This window comes from Cavia porcellus, unplaced genomic scaffold (genome assembly GCF_034190915.1).
Source record: "Cavia porcellus strain 051 isolate PalLab524CR breed Dunkin Hartley unplaced genomic scaffold, mCavPor4.1 scaffold_18, whole genome shotgun sequence".
NCBI lineage: Eukaryota > Metazoa > Chordata > Mammalia > Rodentia > Caviidae > Cavia > Cavia porcellus.
In genome coordinates, this window is record NW_026947501.1 from 44,443,821 (window position 1) to 44,462,353 (window position 18,533).

Here is an 18,533-nt window from a genome sequence, read left to right on the forward strand (position 1 = left end):
GTAAAATATTACTTCATATTCTCTAGCCCCCATCATTATGTGTACAAGCGTATAGTGTGTATGTTGAATATTGTATTTTGTTTACTTATGGAGCAAGATAGCCACAATTATACCCATCGTATGGATTTGACAGGTCAAGATTTAGTGATAATGACAACATGCAAACCCATTTCTAATGCAAATATATCGTATAGGTAAAGGTTGATGGTTAAGGTATCTGTTTTATTATGTCTTTTTTTCTTTTTTAGCTGTTTCAGTCTCAGATGGCATCAAAACTTTCATCCATGCCCTCACAAGTATCCAGTGGTGAACACAGGGTAAGTCTACCTTTTGTACAGATCATTTTGTTCTCTCATTGCCATGATTTCAAAATAACTCAAAGGATTTGCAGAAATTTATGGAAGAGGCTTTTGTTTATGGTTACCTTGACTGTGAATTAATTTTTCTGTTGATTGAAATGAAGCATCAATTCAGTGTTGTTTATTCATTATTAAATATTCACAATATTCCTATCCTATTTGACATTAAGCAGCCTTTTTCATTTCTTTTTCACTTTGGGGGATCTGTTTTTGGCATTATGCAAATTAGAATTTCAGGTGTCTTAACAGCATCCTATAGAAAGACTAGCACTGTTTTTTGCTAGGTACATCACAAACTGTGGAAGGCCAGAGAGCTGTGGGTGTCAGAGTACAGAGAGCCACTGGGTGGCCCCAGCCAGTGCTACCTGCTGTGAGATTAGATCTGATGCTTCCAAGGATCTTTTGAGTTTGTCTGTGTCGCAAGAATGGTTTTGGTAATTCATATTAAAGGTTATATTTTAAAAGCTGGTAAGTTTAATTTGATCAAAGAAGTATGTTGTTCATTGAAACAAAATTGCAAGCCGAAGCGTGTTAATAAAATTGACTAATTTCCTTTAATTCTGTGTTCCAATAATTATAGTTTCTTCATGTTTCTCTCTCATCTTCCATATATGCCAAGATCCCCACAGTTTTGATAAATCTGAATGTAACCACCAGACTGCCATCCTCTTCTCTCAGTAATTGGTAATAAAGTCTCATCTATCTTTATTACTTTGCAGACTTTTTGAGATACTCTTCATCTGCCTCCTAACTCATTGCTTTGCTACGGTCAGTCTCGTCTTTGCTGTCTTCATTGACAGATGTATGGGGTAGCTATGACTTAATTTCATCTCCTCTGCATTTAAATAACGGAGACCACACCTTCATTTTTTAAATGCTTCTTTTGGGCCTGTGACATTAAAAACGTAATTCTATACAGGCAGGGAATTCTAGAGGCCATTTAGTTTAACTTTGATGTAAAAAAAAAACCCTTAGCAAGCATTGTAATCTTGAATATACTTATGGGAAGCATAGTGCTTTTTTATTCACTCTTTGTAAAAAATGATGACAATGATGTGCTTACCTGACAAAGAGTGTCACGGGTCACTAACGATGTCGTATAGCAATCTGTTGCTGCATGACACATTATTATGAACTTCGCTGTTTTAAACAGCTCCCAATTCCGCAGATCAGAAAGTTAGGCACAGCCCACAATCTTTCTGCTTAGTCTATTGCCCGTGGTGTCAATGTCCAGCCTTCTTATGTGGGCCTGCCTTTCCAGGCTCTTTCATGTTATTGGCAGAATCTACCTCCTTGCGGCTTGGGTGTCATCAGCTTATAGAAACCATTCCTGGCCCCATGCCATCCCTCCTGGAAGCTAGTGAGGAAGAACTTGCCTTAGGTCCTCTTTAGGTTTCATATGTGTCCTATTCTTTCATTTTCTTCTCTCCTATCTTTCTTTGGATCAATATTTTTATCATTCCATTTTATTTCCACTATTTATTTATTAGCTACCACAATTTGTCTTTCAAAATAGTAGTTGATCTTATTTTAATGATTTAAAATTCTCCATTTTATGAGCATATGTACCATAGTTTCTTTGAATATTTTCCTATTTTAGAACACCAAATATTTTAATGTTATGAATTGTGCTGGACTGTTGTTGTTGAAAGGGGATAAGAAAAGTGTTTTGGGTTTCTAAATGAATTCTCAAAATTTACTTAATCACTTGTATCCCAGGTGAGGGATAATGATTATAAACTCTCTAATCTCTTTCATAAATTATATGTATCCTTTCAAGTATACATATGTCCTATTTCAGTCAAGTAATTTTAATTGTTGCTCTCAATTTGTTTTCCTTCAGAAAAGAGAAACTATTCGTTCCTTGACTATGTGTGGCCACGTTGGTTTTGAGAGTTTGCCTGATCAGCTTGTCAACAGATCCATTCAGCAAGGCTTCTGCTTTAACATCCTCTGTGTGGGTGAGTGCCAGCAACCCCTCTTGAGCATTTCCCTCAAGGGCCTTGAGTTCACTTACTCTCTGTATGAATAATATGATGTTCATGTTATCAGTTTGAGATCGTATCATGGTTCCAAGCATTTTCTCAGTTTAAATTCTATTAGGTTTTTTAAAAAAAGACTTTAAATCATTTGTTCTGTAAACATTTTAGTGTTCTTGAGCTCTGAGTAATTTAGCATTTCTCTGGTCTGCTAATGATTTAAGGACAACCTTAGCATTAAGACAATCTAATCTTTAATGCCTTTTTTTTTTCAGGAGAGACTGGAATTGGAAAATCAACACTGATTAATACATTGTTTAATACTAATTTTGAAGAGCATGAATGCTCACATTTTTGTCCTGATGTTAAACTTAAAGCCCAGACATATGAACTCCAGGAAAGTAATGTTCGGTTAAAATTGACCATTGTGAATACAGTGGGATTTGGTGACCAAATAAATAAAGAAGAAAGGTATGTGGTTTTGGGGGTTTTTTGTTTATTTGTTTTTTATTTTTTGTGGGTGTTTTTTATACAAGAAAACAAGTTCTCTTATTTCAGGATCAAGATATTTGTCTTCTTGCCCCTTAAACTGTGATTGAGATTCCTTATAGTAATAATTTCCTTCCAGAAATTTATTATTTTTAAGAATTAAGAGTATTTTGTTATTAACAAATAGACACCTTTATATACAGTTGTCTAATTTCTTTGAAATAGTTAGATTCACATTATTAAAATATGTATTTTAGAAAAAATAGTTTTAATTATTTCCTGATATTCAGTATGTATTCAGACAGCAACTTGTTTGCGAAAAAATAATACAAGATATGAGAGCAAGTATATGCAGTGCCCAAAAACATGATACATTAATTTTTTTGGCTAAATTCTGACTAAAATATTTAATAGATTGTAACTGTATAGGTTTATACAGTTAAATAATGTTTATACAGTTAAAATAAATTTTAACTTGCTTTTCCACATTAATTTATTTACTGGACTGTTTTTTATTAGTTAGCAAAGTAATATATTGAGATTTCATGATGCAATGGCGAGTAGAAACACCGCAACAACATTTAGGATTTGGAGGCAGATTTATTTACATCAGCAGGCACTGATGGGGATCGTTCCCAGAATATCAGGCCCCAATTTCTGGTGGTCTAGGACTTATATGGGATAAGCAAGCAGGAAGTACAGAGGCAGAATGACTTGCCATTTGGGGATTGGTTTATACAAGTGTCGTAGTAACCAGTTGTGCATCATAGTGACCAGCCATTCCTAAGAGATCAGAAGCAACCAGAAATGGAACAGGAATTATTTATTACCTGGGAAACTAAAACTCGCTGAGTGGGGAGGAGCAGTTTCTGTTACAGTGAGGTGGAAATGCCACCTTGTACAGGTCTGTGCCTGGCTACAGCCTGAGGTGCCCACTTCGAATCCTCAGAGCTTTCTATCTGTGCAACTCCTTTTTGTTCATTGTGCTGTCCACAGAGTCCATCTGTCCTAACCTACCTCACTCATAGATATCAGGTTACTGTCTCTCTTTGAACTCTGCCCAGGAAGCTTGTCTCCACACAAGAAGTCAAAGAAATTGTAGGGTTCCCTGCCTGCATTTCCCTTTTCAGGGATCACAGTTCTATACTTTCTGTTGGATTTTTCCAGGTATCTAGGGTAAGTCCATACCAGGTACTCCATTATGGCTGGAGACAGGCTTCATTTTTCCCTTGTTATGCTAGACTGCAGTGTGGAAGACTTGCATACTCCCATTTTAATGAGAGTATCCTTGCCCTGTCCTCATCCCAAAAGTAAATCTTTACTTTTTACATGTATTGTGCTTGCTTTGCTTTTAGTTTTTCTGGGTTTGGGTTTGTTTAGATAAAATAAGAAAATTCCTTCTATTTTACTAGCAAAAGTTGTGTTTCTTTAAAACTTATGAATAGATAAGTACATGAGGTGTTTTTTTTTTTAATGGAGACATTGTGATTCCTTTTTCTTTTGTTTAGTATTTAAAATTGAACCCAGGGTCTTGCACACACTAATAAATGTGAAGTATACCACTGAGCTATACTCTTATGCAGTGTGATTTAATTTGTATCCTAAAGAATGAGTAGTATAGACAGCCAGAGGAAAGATAGTGTTCTAGGGACAGGTTATCTAAACAAGGATTCAGGGAAAAGATTGTGATTGGCCTTTGTTTATAATTAACTGAAAATAAAACCATGCCAGCATTACCTGTTAGATACTTTCACATATATATGCCCTTCCTCTTTACTATATTAAGGCTTTTCATTACAAGGTGAATCTTTGACTTTAGTTGATAGCTATACCTTTTCTCAGTAAAACAATGTACTGTATACCAGTTTGGTTGCAAATTAGACTCCCATCTTCTTTGAGCAATCTGTCAAGTGTCAGTCCCTTTGTTAGAACACAACATGAATGGATGTAAGGGTGAATCATAAACTAGATACTATTCCAAGTATAGGTTGTCCTAATGGTTGGGTATATTACCTTTGAAATGCCTGTTCTACACATTATGTTTTATTGCTAAAGTTTTCTGTTTAGCATAGATACCAACTGCTTATTAATTGGTAAAAATGCATATCTCAAACTTGATAGTTATACACATATCTTGGAAAGTAGCATAGATATATGTTGCATTGTATTTAAAGAATGATCTTTTCAGCTACCAGCCCATAATTGACTACATAAATGCTCAGTTTGAGGCCTATCTCCAAGAAGAACTGAAGATCAAGCGCTCTCTCTTCAACTACCATGATTCTCGCATCCACGTGTGCCTCTACTTCATCACCCCCACAGGCCACTCTCTGAAGACACTCGACCTCTTAACCATGAAGAACCTGGACAGCAAGGTGGGGTAGGAAAAGAATCAATTTACTGAACTCCAGTGTGTTTGTGAACTGTTAAATTATCTTTGTGATAGATGTGTATAGTATGTATAATAGCTATATATATATATGTATACATAGTTGAAGTACCTTTTATTCTGTGCAACTTTACAACATCTGATAAGTTTATATCTTATTTTCTAGAGTAATTAAGTATGGAAAATGAGATACAAAGAAGAAACATTAAAATAGAAACTTAACTTCTTTTTTAGTGCTTAAATTGCATTCCAGGTCATGACTATTCTCTACATTTTTTAATGCAGGCTTTATTTGACACAGATTTCACTTCATGACACTGTTAAGTAAGAAGAACTTCACTGACCAAGATTAAGTGTAATGTTTCACCCCGTGTAAAAGTGACGTGTTTTAATTTGGACCAGACCAAGAAACCTATTTTTCAATTTTTTAAACCAAGGAGCTATGTATAAATTTAGAGAGCTATTTAAAAATTTCTATTCATTAGCTCATTTCAGATTCTTACATTTGTTTCAAAGATGGGTAAAGACTAGTTATTATTTTACATTAAAGGAAAAATCTCCCATAATCTATAACGATCTGAGAAATGCAACTTTCATAACCTTGTCTACTCATTGTATAAATGAGTATTTAAAATGCAAGAGATTTGTTGATAAAAATGGAGATGGAAAGTATGAGGCCTGCTAACAAAATGTAAGCACATAGGCTGATTTACTTTTGGCACAGTCCCTGGAATTTAGCAAAACTTGATGAAGCTGGTATGACAGATATGTTTTTTTAGTGGATGTTTGGGAACCAGTAGAAGAGAGAATAAGTACTTGTCTCATGCTCCACCCTGCAGATTCTTGTACCACCTAGCTAAAAGTTCATAATGTACACCATTAAAAGCTGTGAAAGACCTTTCTAACAATGTTTTATTTCATTCAAACAAAACTGAAGTGTTTTCTGGTTACAGTACAAGATCATCTACCTCATGCACCTGCTTGATTGTCACTACCTTTTTCTGCTTTATTCAGTTGGTGGGGGAGAAATGAAATTGGGCTCCCTTATCATAATATTTCCTTTAGCTTTCTGTTGTGCAAACCAAATAGGAGTATTATAACTAATCTTTCTTATAGGTTTAAGGAAAAAATTGAGATATGCCTCAGTTACTTCATTTACCACTTAATATATGGATATACAGTACTATGTACCCAGAAGCCACCTAACAGGTATAGGGACATCCTCCTTTGTTGCACAAAGCAGTGGATAATGTTAGGTCCCCAGGCATTCTCCAGACCATTCTCTTATGTTCTTAATGCCAATTACTTGACTACTTGACTTAGAAAGTTACTTTATTCTATACAAATGGAGTAAATGATCGTCTTGGACGACATCTATATTTTTCCCTCCTTGTGAGGTACATTTAAACAGTGATGTTAAATGATGTTAAATGATATTAAATGATGTTAACAGTGATGGCTAGTGATGTTACTAGCCAATCTCCCACAGTTTATTGTGAAAGTAATTATTAGTTAATAACTTGAATATCTAAGTAGAGACATTGAATACCTAAATAGACAATATTGAAACCAAGGACTTGCCATGAAACTTTGTATGTATAGTGAGCAATTTAACATGTGACTTGTTTACTCATGATTATTGGAAAATTTTCTGCCATTAATTTCATAAATAGTTGGAAAAATATTTACCTCCTTTGGGCCACGTGGAAAACCAATGCATTCAAATAGCTACACTGAAACAGTGAAAATGAATTAAACAGAAAAACTTAAGGATAAAATAGGAATTATAAGTATTACTTTTACTTTTATTATTCTGAAAATTGCATTGTCATCTTACTCTCTGTCTTTAGTTTTCTCATTACTGGAACAAAATACCAGATATCCAAAGTTAAAAGAGGGAAAGGTTTATTTAGTTCACAGTCTGTACAGGTTTCAGTCTATAGTTGACTGACTCTAAGACAGGGTGACATAACAAGGAACATTGCAGAAGAAAACAGGTTGTGGTGGGGAGAAGGCAGCAAAGCAGTGAAGTAGCAAAGAAACAGCAGCAAGTGACAACAATAGCCCTCTTTTTGTCCCTTATAGTCTATACGGCTACATATCCTTAGGGCAGGTACCCCTCACACCCAGGGAGAGTCATTTCATTATCCATGCTCAGAACTATGCTAAACCAATCAATGGACTAATCTAATAATTGTACACACTTAATCCAAGCATCACATACTATTATCCAGCCCCACCTGAAAGCTCCACCCAGCACCACATGAGGTTTTGGGGAGACATCTAAACACAAGCCATAATACTCTCTTTGACACTTGTGACTGGTTAACCTGTGGTTTTTGACTGAAAAATAAAGAACAATCCCAAGTTGTGCAGACATCAGTGTTTTGTGGGACATTAATCTCTTACAGGACTAGATTTATTAAGTAAGTCAGTCTTCTCAATCCCGCCTCCCTTCCTTTCTGGCAGTGATGGGAGTTAGTACTTCTGAAGAAATTATTCCTTTGTATCAGGAACATTTTGAGTTGGTATTGGCAGAGTTTCCTTCCTGTGCCACTGAGGTAGGTGTCTCGTGACGATGGCATTCTGACAGGGGTGGAGTCAGGGATGAAACAAGTAGAAAAACAACCATCACCTGTTTCTTAGTTTTGCCAAGGGATTGGTTACCCTAATTAATTGGTGCTTAGATTACTAAGAAATAAATATTCTTAGTGAATTAAGGAGCTGTTTTCCTGTTTATTCTACTTTACTTATTTTACATATCACTGAATTGTATAAGAGTAAAAAGCAGTGAGACTTTTTAGTATATGTGCTGGCAAAGTAAGCACAAAAAAATTGAGACTTTAAAACCTAACCTTAACTGAAAGATTACTCCAAAAAGAGCTCTTCTTTTTTTTTAAAAACAATTATTATAAGCCCCACATCTATAGAAATGATTGTGCAGTGTGTGTGTGTGTGTGTGTGTGTGTGAGAGAGACAGAGAGAGAGAGAGAGAGAGAGAGAGAGAGAGAAACAGCCAGGATCTGTAAGGGTCAAAGGGATGTGCACTTCCTGCAAAGGACTAGGTAGTAAATACTTCCATGCCTTTGGACCATAGGTCTCTGGCAGCTGCTCATCCCTGCTGTTATAAATGGAAAGCAACAATGGATACTACCTAAATGAATGGGCTGAGTGACATTCCAGTAAATCTTTCTTAGAAGCCTGCAGCAAGCTGGATTATAATTCTCAAGTCCCTGATCTTGGGCAAAAAAATTTATTATCAGTGATTGAATGGTTTTGACCAGTGTGAATAATAACTACAGGATTAAAAAAACAAATCCTCAATTATGAGATTTTGTGTTTTTTTCTTGTTAATAGGTGAACATTATACCAGTGATTGCCAAAGCAGACACAATTTCTAAAACTGAATTACAGAAGTTTAAGGTGAAGCTCATGAGTGAGTTGGTCAATAATGGTGTTCAGATATACCAGTTTCCAGCCGATGATGAGACCGTTGCCCAAATCAGTGCTGCAATGAATGTAAGCTTCTTTTGAAATGCTAAGTTTGTTTCACATGTGAAAATAAAGCTATTTATAGCTAACATTTCTTGTCCATATCTGCCTGATTGGAGGTTTTGCTTCCTGAGGTTTTACTGACCGGTGGTCAACTGCAAACTTAAAATAATAACTGGAAAATTCCAGAAATAGATAACTCATAAATTTTACATTATGTGCCATTTTGAGTTGTATGATGGTATTTCATCACCTAGGTATTTTGTCAACTTACATCATCCCAAGAAGGGTGAATATAGTACAGTAAAGGATTTGAGAAATCATTTGACTTTTATTGCAGTGTATTATATCTGTTCCATTTTGTATTAGTTATTGTTAATCTTTTGTCATTTCTATTTGTGAATTCAATTCTTATGCATATATATGTATAGGGAAATTGTATGTATTGTCTCGTCAGGGTGGTAGACCACTCAGTTTGAGACATCCACTGGAGATTTTGGGCAGGGAAACAGCTGTAATATATTTTTACATGGGTCTTCCAGAAAGACTCCAAACAAGGTAAAATTTCAAAATTTCCAGAAGGGGAGTAAAACATTTTATTTTAAATTGGAAAGGAAATTTTTGAAACATGTTTTCTTTCTCCCTGCTTTCACTTGAATAAAGTGATATATTTGTGAGACTATATTTAATTGTGTGGAAAGGTGCCTTTCCTATTTGAACACATGGGAAGATTGTGCAGCCTACCGTGGAGTGCTGTAGAACCTCATATATTTGAGGAGTTTCTTGAATCTGGTATGTCAGTGTACCTGGGAAGCATCCACCTGTCTTTTAACTTAATATAATTAAGACAACAAAGGTCTTTATTTTACTTTTTTCATGAAAAGTGTGGTACTATTTTTTGTGTCTGGTTGTAGTTTGAAGGGTTATGGTTTTGGGACTTGGGGAGGTTGTGGAAGTTATTAATTTCTCTGAGACTAATAACTTGCATATAAGATTAGATAAGTAGTGCTCATTATAAGGGTTGTTGTGAGGATTAAATGATGTTCCATTGGTTATGTGTCTAATTGGAAAATTTCAGAAATAAATAGTTCATAAACATTCAGTTACTGTGCATTCCTTTTCTTTTCCTTTTTAATTTTTCATACTCCGTTTATATTAAGAAATTTAAACTAAATCTATGAAAACCTGACTTGTAAATGAAGTGGTCTTGATTCATACATGCTGAATTGTCTTTATATCTAATTTTATTTCTTGCACTCTCCTGCAATTGTTTTCAGAAAGATGTAATTTATTTCTAATAAAATAAACAGTATCAGTTAGTGAGTAGTAATTATACTACACTTTTTACATTAGACTTTTCCCCTGTATTGATCCTCAACTTCAAACAGACTCATTTGAGTTTAGCCCCTGACTCAAACTGTTGCTTCTCATTCAGAATTTCATACTTTATACTGCTTTCTTGATCCAGTAAATCCCATCCTTCATAGTGTAGTTTGGTTTATACCTTCCTGCTCCCAGTGATCTCCTCCTCCTTTCAGTTTTTGTCACTTTACTAGCATCATTTTGGAACTTTTTATGATGGTGATCAAAAATATGGTGAATGCTTAGTTGTATTTTTTTAAAAAATTATTATATTAAAAGATACATTGCCATTGAACCCCCTCCCAAAGGAATACTCCCCCTCACTTCAAACACACTTGCATTCTATCATTCTTACCACTTTCTGAAATAGTTTAGAAGTCTGAATCTCTGGCTGTCACTATATCCTGAATCAATTCAAAACAGTTATCTTTCATGATAATTAACTCTAAGAAAGAGCCAGATGTTGCATGGTGCCAGATCTGGTGACTAAGGTAAACGAAAGTGCGCTGTAATATTTTTAAGAATCTGCCTTTCTATTGGATGGTACAAGGTAACAGCATTCACTGTATTTTTTATCATACCTAATAAAGATACTCACCAAAGAAGACTTCAGAACAGTTTCTAAAAGTGATAAGAATATTCAAAACAAGGAGTATTTGAGGAGGATTAATAGCATGTATCTTTTACTGTGATAATTTTTTAATTTAAATATTCACTGTATGTATTGATCACTTATATATTATTTTGTATTAGAACTATATATCTGCAGATACTAAATACAGATATATATTATATGTACTATATAATATATATAATTCTTCAGCATAATCTTTGTCTTCTAAGGCACACACATACTGCTGAAAACAACACCTATGCTAAAATTCTCTGACTTTGTATTCTCTACAGTGTTAGTGCCTTTCATGTCAAAGATGCTCAGTAGGATCCAGGAATGATTCTTATAGGACAGTTAGCATATATCCAAGGCCAAGATTTAAAATATGCAAGTTATTTGATTTTAATAAATTTTTCACTTTGTAAAATCAGTTTTAGTTGGTCAGCTGTCACATTATTATGTCATGATGAGCTTAACTGATATCATGGTTCCTTTTTAGGAACATTTGCCATTTGCTGTTGTGGGAAGTATGGATGAAGTAAAAGTTGGAAATAAGATGGTCAAAGCTCGCCAGTATCCTTGGGGTATTGTACAAGGTAAATGACGTAGCTAATGACTTGAAAATATTTATGTTGCCTTAATTAATTGTGTGTACTAACTATTTTTTGTTGCTAGGACAAAATACCTGATACTACAAATTAAAAGAGAAAAGGTTTACTTTAGTGCACAGTTTGTAGAGATTTCAGTCCTTAGTTGGCTGGCTCCAAGGCAGGGTGACTTGGTAGAGGAGAAACAGTCCATGGCAAGGCAGGCAGAAAGCCAGCCTCCCTTCTTTCCCATTTCATTCCATCTGGGCTATAAGCCTCTTGGATTGTGCCACCCACACCCAAGATGAGTCTTCCCTCTTCAGTAGGTCCATCATTGACACCCAGAACTATGCTAAACTATTCAGTGGTCTAATGTAGGGTTACACATCATGATTCAGTATCACACACCCATGGTCCAGTCACTCCCCAAAGCTCCACCTATGTGCACATCTAGATATTAGCCGTAACACCTAGCCATCGCAAAGTTACCTTTAGTCCATTCTTTGTGGTGATGCTTGTGTAGGGTTGTCAGAGGGCTTGTCTGCATATTGTTCAGTTGGATCTGTAGAGGGAGGCATAACACCCCGTCTGCCTTGTATGCTCATTGGGCCATGCCTCTGTTCTTCTCTAAGTGGGCACTTTGATCAACATTTGAACTTCTTTTTCTTTTTCTTTTGTTCTGAAGACCAAACCAAAGGCCTCATGCATACTAACTAGGAAAGTGCTCTACCATCAAGCTATATCCCAGTCCTTGTTCAAATTTGAATTTATAGTGTTAGATATGCTATATAAGGTAATTACCACCATAGGGCACATTAAACCATCTTATAAACTTAAATGTCTCTTTCTGATCAAAGTATTGCCAAACTGTTTCCAAAACAAATCTATCAGCCAACTTAAAGTTAAATCTGCTTGGCATTTGGATTATTTATCTGGCATTATTAGTGAATAATTAGTATTACCTGATTCATTTGATTGCCCCTGCTGGCATCCAAATAACTTTTTTAAAATTAAACTATTTTTTAAAAATTAATATGCAGTATTGAGATGATGCAAAACTTTTAATATGTTAAAAATATAAAATGGGAGGCTGAGGCAGGAGAATTGCAAGTTTGTGGTCAGCCTGCACAACATGACAAGATCCTGTCTCAAAAACATAAAAAAAAAAATAGTTGCACTAAGACTCTGAATCACAGTTCTGTATTTATTTGTAGTCCTCTGGTCACTATAAACTTGGAAGGATGTGAACATATTCACTAACTGTGAATACTGTCTCACATGGGTTTATAAATGTAATATTGTAGGAAAAGAATTTGATAATTATTACATAGCAAATTACAGTTTACAGAATTTCCTATTTGAAATGAAGTGATATTATACTGTTTTGATTTGTTTTGTTTCATTTTGTTTTGTTTTGTTTGAGACAAGGTCTTGCTCTGTAATTCAGACTGGCTTTGAAATCCCTGTGTAACACAGCGGGACTCAAAGTCATGGCAGTCCTTATTCTTTAGCCTCCCAAGCACTGGGATTACAGGTGTGTACCACCATGCTTAGCAATGTAATCTTTTTTTAAAAGCACTGTATGAAATGTAGTGTGTTTATAAACTACTAAAAATGTTAGTGAAATAATCTCAAGTATATCATAGCATAATAAAATTTTTCTTTGGTATTTCCTAATTTCCTAATTATCATTGACTATTAAATTTAAAGCAAATCTTTGGTCTATTAATTAACATGGCCTGTGGTACAGTTTATATAATAGCAGTTTCTTCCTTGGTTACTTGTACAAAACAATTATAGTTATAAATCAGATGAATCATTCTGCTGTCAGTTTGCATGTGCTTTATTTGTTTGTTCAACAAATACCATTGAATATTGCATACGTTAAAATTCTGCATTTTTCTTTCTGGTTTCTTCCTGGCTAGTGGAGAATGAAAACCACTGTGACTTTGTGAAGCTGCGGGAAATGCTCATCTGCAAGAACATGGAGGACCTGAGGGAGCAGACACACGCCAGGCACTATGAGCTTTATCGGCGTAGTAAACTGGAGGAGATGGGCTTGACCGATGTGGGCCCTGAGAACAAGCCCATCAGGTAAGGGGATTTCTGGGCAGCCAGCCAAAGAGGGAGTGAGTGAGGGTTCCAACAGAGTGCCAGAATAATGAGGATAGGTTTTTAGAAATCCCTCAGAACTGTGAAAAAAATCATTAGACTGAATATTGTTCTTCTTGAATCACTTGACATCTTTTTGCTTGTGAAGGTTTTTAAATTTTTATCTGAATTAAAGGAGTAGAAGAAAGGATATATGGTAAAAGCCAACTACCCCAGTATTTTCTGACATAAATAACTGAAGTGTAAATCCTTGTGTTTGTATTTATCTGAAATATGTGAAAATATATTTAACTCTTGTTACACACAAAAAGTCCAAATCATATTAAATAACCTAACAGTCTGATAATTGGTTTTTATTCTAAAGAAAATTTTAGAATGACTGAAATTTAGCAAACACCTTGTGAGGGAAGAATGAAAATACTTGTAGATTGAGAGATTATTGTTTACAGTGTTGCAACATTCTTACCAGAATTTTAGGACCAAAGACCTTCTTAACCTTGCTATTTTATATGGTGAGATAGCCTGACTTTTTAAAATTAAAACATGTATACATGAAGTTCTAATCAGTACTAAGTCAGAGCTGATTTAAGGTAACATCTTGGAACATTTTTTGCATGAGATTTATAGGGTAAACACTATCTTAAAGTCTATTGTGAGACTGAGGACTCCTTTTCCATTGCACTATTTGTATTTGAGTCATTTTCCTACTGTTAAGACATGTGTGCATGTAAACAGAACCAGAAGCATGAGAATGTTCAGTCAGTACTGTGACTGCATTTGATCTTGTAGAAGAACTGATGATAGATGAAGTTAAATTTTAAATTTTGGTAGTGTTTTAACTTCTGCTAGATACTAACGTAAGAATTGTATGTAATTAATCCCTCCTCACCAAATTCATGCAGCATATTATATTCTGGTTGAAGACAAATAATTCTGGTAGACCTGATGATTTTTTTCATTTTACTGTATCTTCATCAAAGATTAATCATCTCAAGGTGGCTTCCCTAATGTTTCCCAAGTCTCAGGGTTTATTCAGAAGTCTGTGTTTTCTAACGAATACAAATCCTAGAGTAAGAAGGACAGCTTTGGAGACCTATCCAAGAAGAAATCTATCCAAGTTTCCTAGGGTTCATCAAGTATAGGGTAAAGAAATACAGAGTCAGACCTTGCAGGGATCAAAGCTAGCAGTCTACATTTTTAAATGCCCATTCAGTCATTTATCCAGTAATTATTATCTTTTGTCTACTCAGCATGCTTTCCAGGAGCTATCTATACAAATGGGTTAGAGAGACACAAACCCTGCCCTTGTAGAGTTCTTGGGTAGGTATAAGAGGAGGATATTTTTGTTGTACACCAAAATTGAGGCCCTAAGATGTTGTTCAAAAAATGGGGCAAGACGACTTTAAAAAGAAGCACTTTATTTTAGCTGGTACATAGAGGCACAGCCTACATTGGAATCTGCAGAGCTGTGTAGCCAGGTTAGGTAACAGGGGGGTTATAAAAGAAAAAACCACAAAGAAGAGAAAAGGGAGGGAGCTTATACAAAAGAGAGTTAATCTCTGCAAAATGTTTTATAACCAAGGGCGAATTGGTCCCAGGACCGTGTGTTTTATAATTAGTGGTGAGCAAATGTTTTATAATATAAGGGTCAGCTGGTTTTGGGACCAAATTGCTGTTCTGGAAGGGAGTAATTCAAAAGAAACAAGAGTTGAAACACAGGTCAGGGTAATGACACTTTACAGAACAGGATAGCAGTGCCTTAGCCAGGTTACAACATTCCCCACTGATTTTAGCCTGTGAGTCAAATCATTGACTCATGGAAGGGGCTTCAGTTAGGGATATCTGTCCATAGCCTTGTGTCCTTAGGATCATTAATTTAGCATACTGTCCTATTTTCATCCTCTTTTGTCTAATTTTTAGTGGGATCTTATTTAACGGAGCACGTAAATCTAGTTTAATTATCTCATGGACAGTGGTTGTCAGCATCTCACCAGTATTGTAATCAGTTATCTTCCAAGTCCCAAACTGAAGATTATGAGATGTGCCCCTGAAGTCTCCATAAGGGAGTACCCATAGGAACAAGACTATTAGGTACATTTGGCAATCTTAAGTTCTGGGGAGGGGGGGTAACAGTCCACTTATATGCAGGTCGATCGCCATCAGAGGCTGGGATCAGCTTGAAGTGGGAATGATGGAACTAGGCAGGTTTTCCAGCAACTTTTATGGCAGATGTAGTGCTGAGGACCACAGTGTAGGGGCCTTCCCACTATGGTTCGAGAGATTCTCGGTGATGTCTCTTGATGAGGACTAGTGTTCCAGGTTCCACTGCAGAGCATTCGTCCTTGGAATGGGCTGTAGGTGAAGGATGTCATTGTCTGAATAACTGGTGGATAGAAGTCAGAACTGGCTGAAGGGCCTGGAGGGACTTAATAAGATCTTGGTTAACTAGATCAGCTAGCTTTTCTTCAGAAATCTTAGGTATGTGGGGAAGGGGTGTCCCATATAGAGCCTCGAAAGGGGACATACCACCAATATAGGGGGTACGTTGCATATGCAAGAAGGCAAAAGGAAGGTGACTTACCCAATTCTTGCCAGTTTCCAAGCCCATCTTAGTTATTACCATTTTTAAAGTCTGGTTCATCATTTCTACTTGTCCTGAACTTTGAGGCCAGTAAGCACAATGGAGTTTCCAATCAATCTGCAAGGCTTGGGCCAGTTTTTGAGTTATCTGAGCTATAAAAATTGGGCCATTATTGGGCCCCATGGATAAGGGGAGGCCAAATTGAGGGATGATCTCATATAAGAGCCTTTTAACTATTATCAAGGCTGATTAAGACTTAGTAGGAAAAGCTTCAACCCATTCAGTGAAAGTATCCACCATTACTAGTAAGTACTTATACTCTTGAAGTCCAGATTTTCCCATCTCTGTAAAATCTATTTTCTAGTGTTCTGCAGGCATGATCCCATGGTAGTGAGTGCTTTTGATTTGTTGCTGTCACTTTGGGTTCATCAGTTGCTATTGGGGGCATCTGAGGCTTACAGACTGGTAAGCTTTGATAATTGGGAAATAAAGAAATGATCTCGAAAGAGAGCAGCAAGCTTTGATCCTCCCAGGTGAGTGGACTGATGGGCTTGTTGAATGAGTTCATGTCCCAACACCTCAGGGAAGAGGGCTTGCTTATCAGGCAGTTGGTACCAGCCCCCAGGGATATTGGGCTTTGCTTGAAGTTGAGCTTCCAGATGCAAGTCCTTTTGGGTGTAAATGGGCTCTGACAGAGCAGGGGGATCAGCAGTAATGTCAGAGCCACCTCAATCCCCATTGATTTTATGGCCACCTTTTGGGCAGTGGTTTCTGCCAGATGGGCCTTACAGTGGATGATAGCCACTTTCCTCAGCATCCAAATGGCAGCCAATAAATCTAAAATTTGGGGAGCATTTTTGATCGTTTGGCCCCCTGAAGTCAATAGACCCCATTCTTGATAAATGGCCCATCAACATGGGCAGTAGCAAATGCATATCTGCTATCAGTGTAAATGTTTATGTCTTTACCTTCTGACAATTTGGGCCCTCAGTGAGGGCAATGAGTTTAGCCCATTGGGCTGACGTTTCTGGCTCCAAGATTTATTCCCATAGAATCTGAGAATCTGTAGTAACGGCAGCTCCCACAACCTGCTTACTTTGATAAATGTAACTGCTCCCATTGGAGAAGTATGATGGAACTCCAACGAGGGCTCATCCATCAAGTCTAGTCAGAGTCCCATAAAGTGGTCAGTAACCTCAGTAGAGTTGTGGAGGGGCAAGGAGGGGTCATCATCAGGCAGCAGAGTAGCAGGATTTAAAACTTCTGTTTCCTTGAAACTGATAGTAGTCAGATCCAGAAGTAGTGCCTAATAGTGTATGACTCAGGAGTTGAACAGCCACCGGTTTGGTGGAGCCCTGATGAGGGTCTCCAGCAAATGAGAGGAGACAATTAGTTTCTGTCCAAAAGTTAGTTTTTGAGCCTCCTTTACCAGGAGGGCCACCAAGACAATCACCTGTAGACAAGGTGGCCATCCAGCTGCCATGCTATCAAGCCTCTTGGAAAGATAAGCAACAGGTCTCTGCCATGGTCCCAAACTCTGTGTCTGTACTCCTTTCACCTTCCCTCACCTCTCATCAATGTAGAGAGAAAAAGGTTTTTGCAGGTCTGGTAGCACCAAGGCAGGAGCCTCAGTTAAGGCCAGTTTCAGCTGTTTAAAAGCCTGGTCTTGAGAATCTGTCCACTCTAGAGGGTCCTGAGTGGTTCCCTTTACTGAGTCATAAGGAGGTTGAGCTATCTCAGCAAAATTAATAATCTAAAGCCTACAACATCCCATGGCTCCTAGAAATTTTTACACCTGCTTTTTAGTCACAGGGACTGGAATCTGTTGGATGACTTGCACCTGCTGGGAGGAAAGAGCCCACTTTCCTTCATGGACTTGGTAACCTAAGTAGGTCATATATTTTTGGCATAGTTGGGTCTTTTAGCAGAGACCTTATAGCCCAGCTCATCTAAGGCCTACAGAAGAGCTTGGGACAGTTCTTTCGCCAATTCCCCTTCTCTTTGCAATAAGAACATTGATTTTTATCTAGGGGCAGGCAAGACTTTGTATCTGGCTTGGTAACTTTTTCACTTAGCGCCTCTAACATCTTGGTCAGCTGTTGATCTTTTGGATCCTCACAGTTGTCAAATACCGTTTGAGCAATCTCTAATAACTGGCTAAGGGGCATTTCCTCAAATCCCTCAAGCTTCTGCAATTTTTGCTTAATATCAGGGGCCAACTGGGTTACAAAGGCAATAATAATGGCCCTTGCATATTTAGGTGCTATGGGATCTATGGGTGTATTAATGCAATAGGCCTCTTGCAGTCTTTCCAGAAACCCTGAGAGAGACTCATTAGCCAATTGTCTTACCTCTGAAACCTTGGACAAATTGGTGAGTTTTCTGGCAGCACCCTTAAGGGTTTCCAAAGACAACTGGTGATACTGGCTCGGGTACTTCCTTACCTCCAGTCCTGTTAGGATTCCAGTCGGGGTGGGATAAAGGGAAAACATGCTTCAGGTGTTTGGGATCAGAGGATGGGTTTCCATCTGGATTGCGCAGTTTTGGCCCAAGGTGCGAATGTGTTCCCT

At 37.0% G+C, this 18,533-nt stretch overlaps 1 protein-coding gene across 2 annotated transcripts in view; it reads left to right on the forward strand.

Moving 5' to 3' along the window:
• The window catches only part of Septin10 (septin 10), a 51,729-nt gene that overhangs the window by 17,374 nt on the left and 15,822 nt on the right, over positions 1 to 18,533 (forward strand). The window contains exons 2-8 of one of the 2 annotated variants that reach the window (XM_003471615.4): positions 249 to 317; positions 2,203 to 2,320; positions 2,614 to 2,809; positions 5,016 to 5,202; positions 8,574 to 8,735; positions 11,183 to 11,279; positions 13,196 to 13,364. In XM_003471615.4, coding sequence (XP_003471663.4) covers positions 249 to 317; positions 2,203 to 2,320; positions 2,614 to 2,809; positions 5,016 to 5,202; positions 8,574 to 8,735; positions 11,183 to 11,279; positions 13,196 to 13,364 — 998 coding nt within the window. Of the gene's footprint in view, positions 1 to 248; positions 318 to 2,202; positions 2,321 to 2,613; positions 2,810 to 5,015; positions 5,203 to 7,685; positions 7,778 to 8,573; positions 8,736 to 11,182; positions 11,280 to 13,195; positions 13,365 to 18,533 lie in introns of those variants that run through there. The other variant, XM_063229710.1, reaches the window with a different exon arrangement.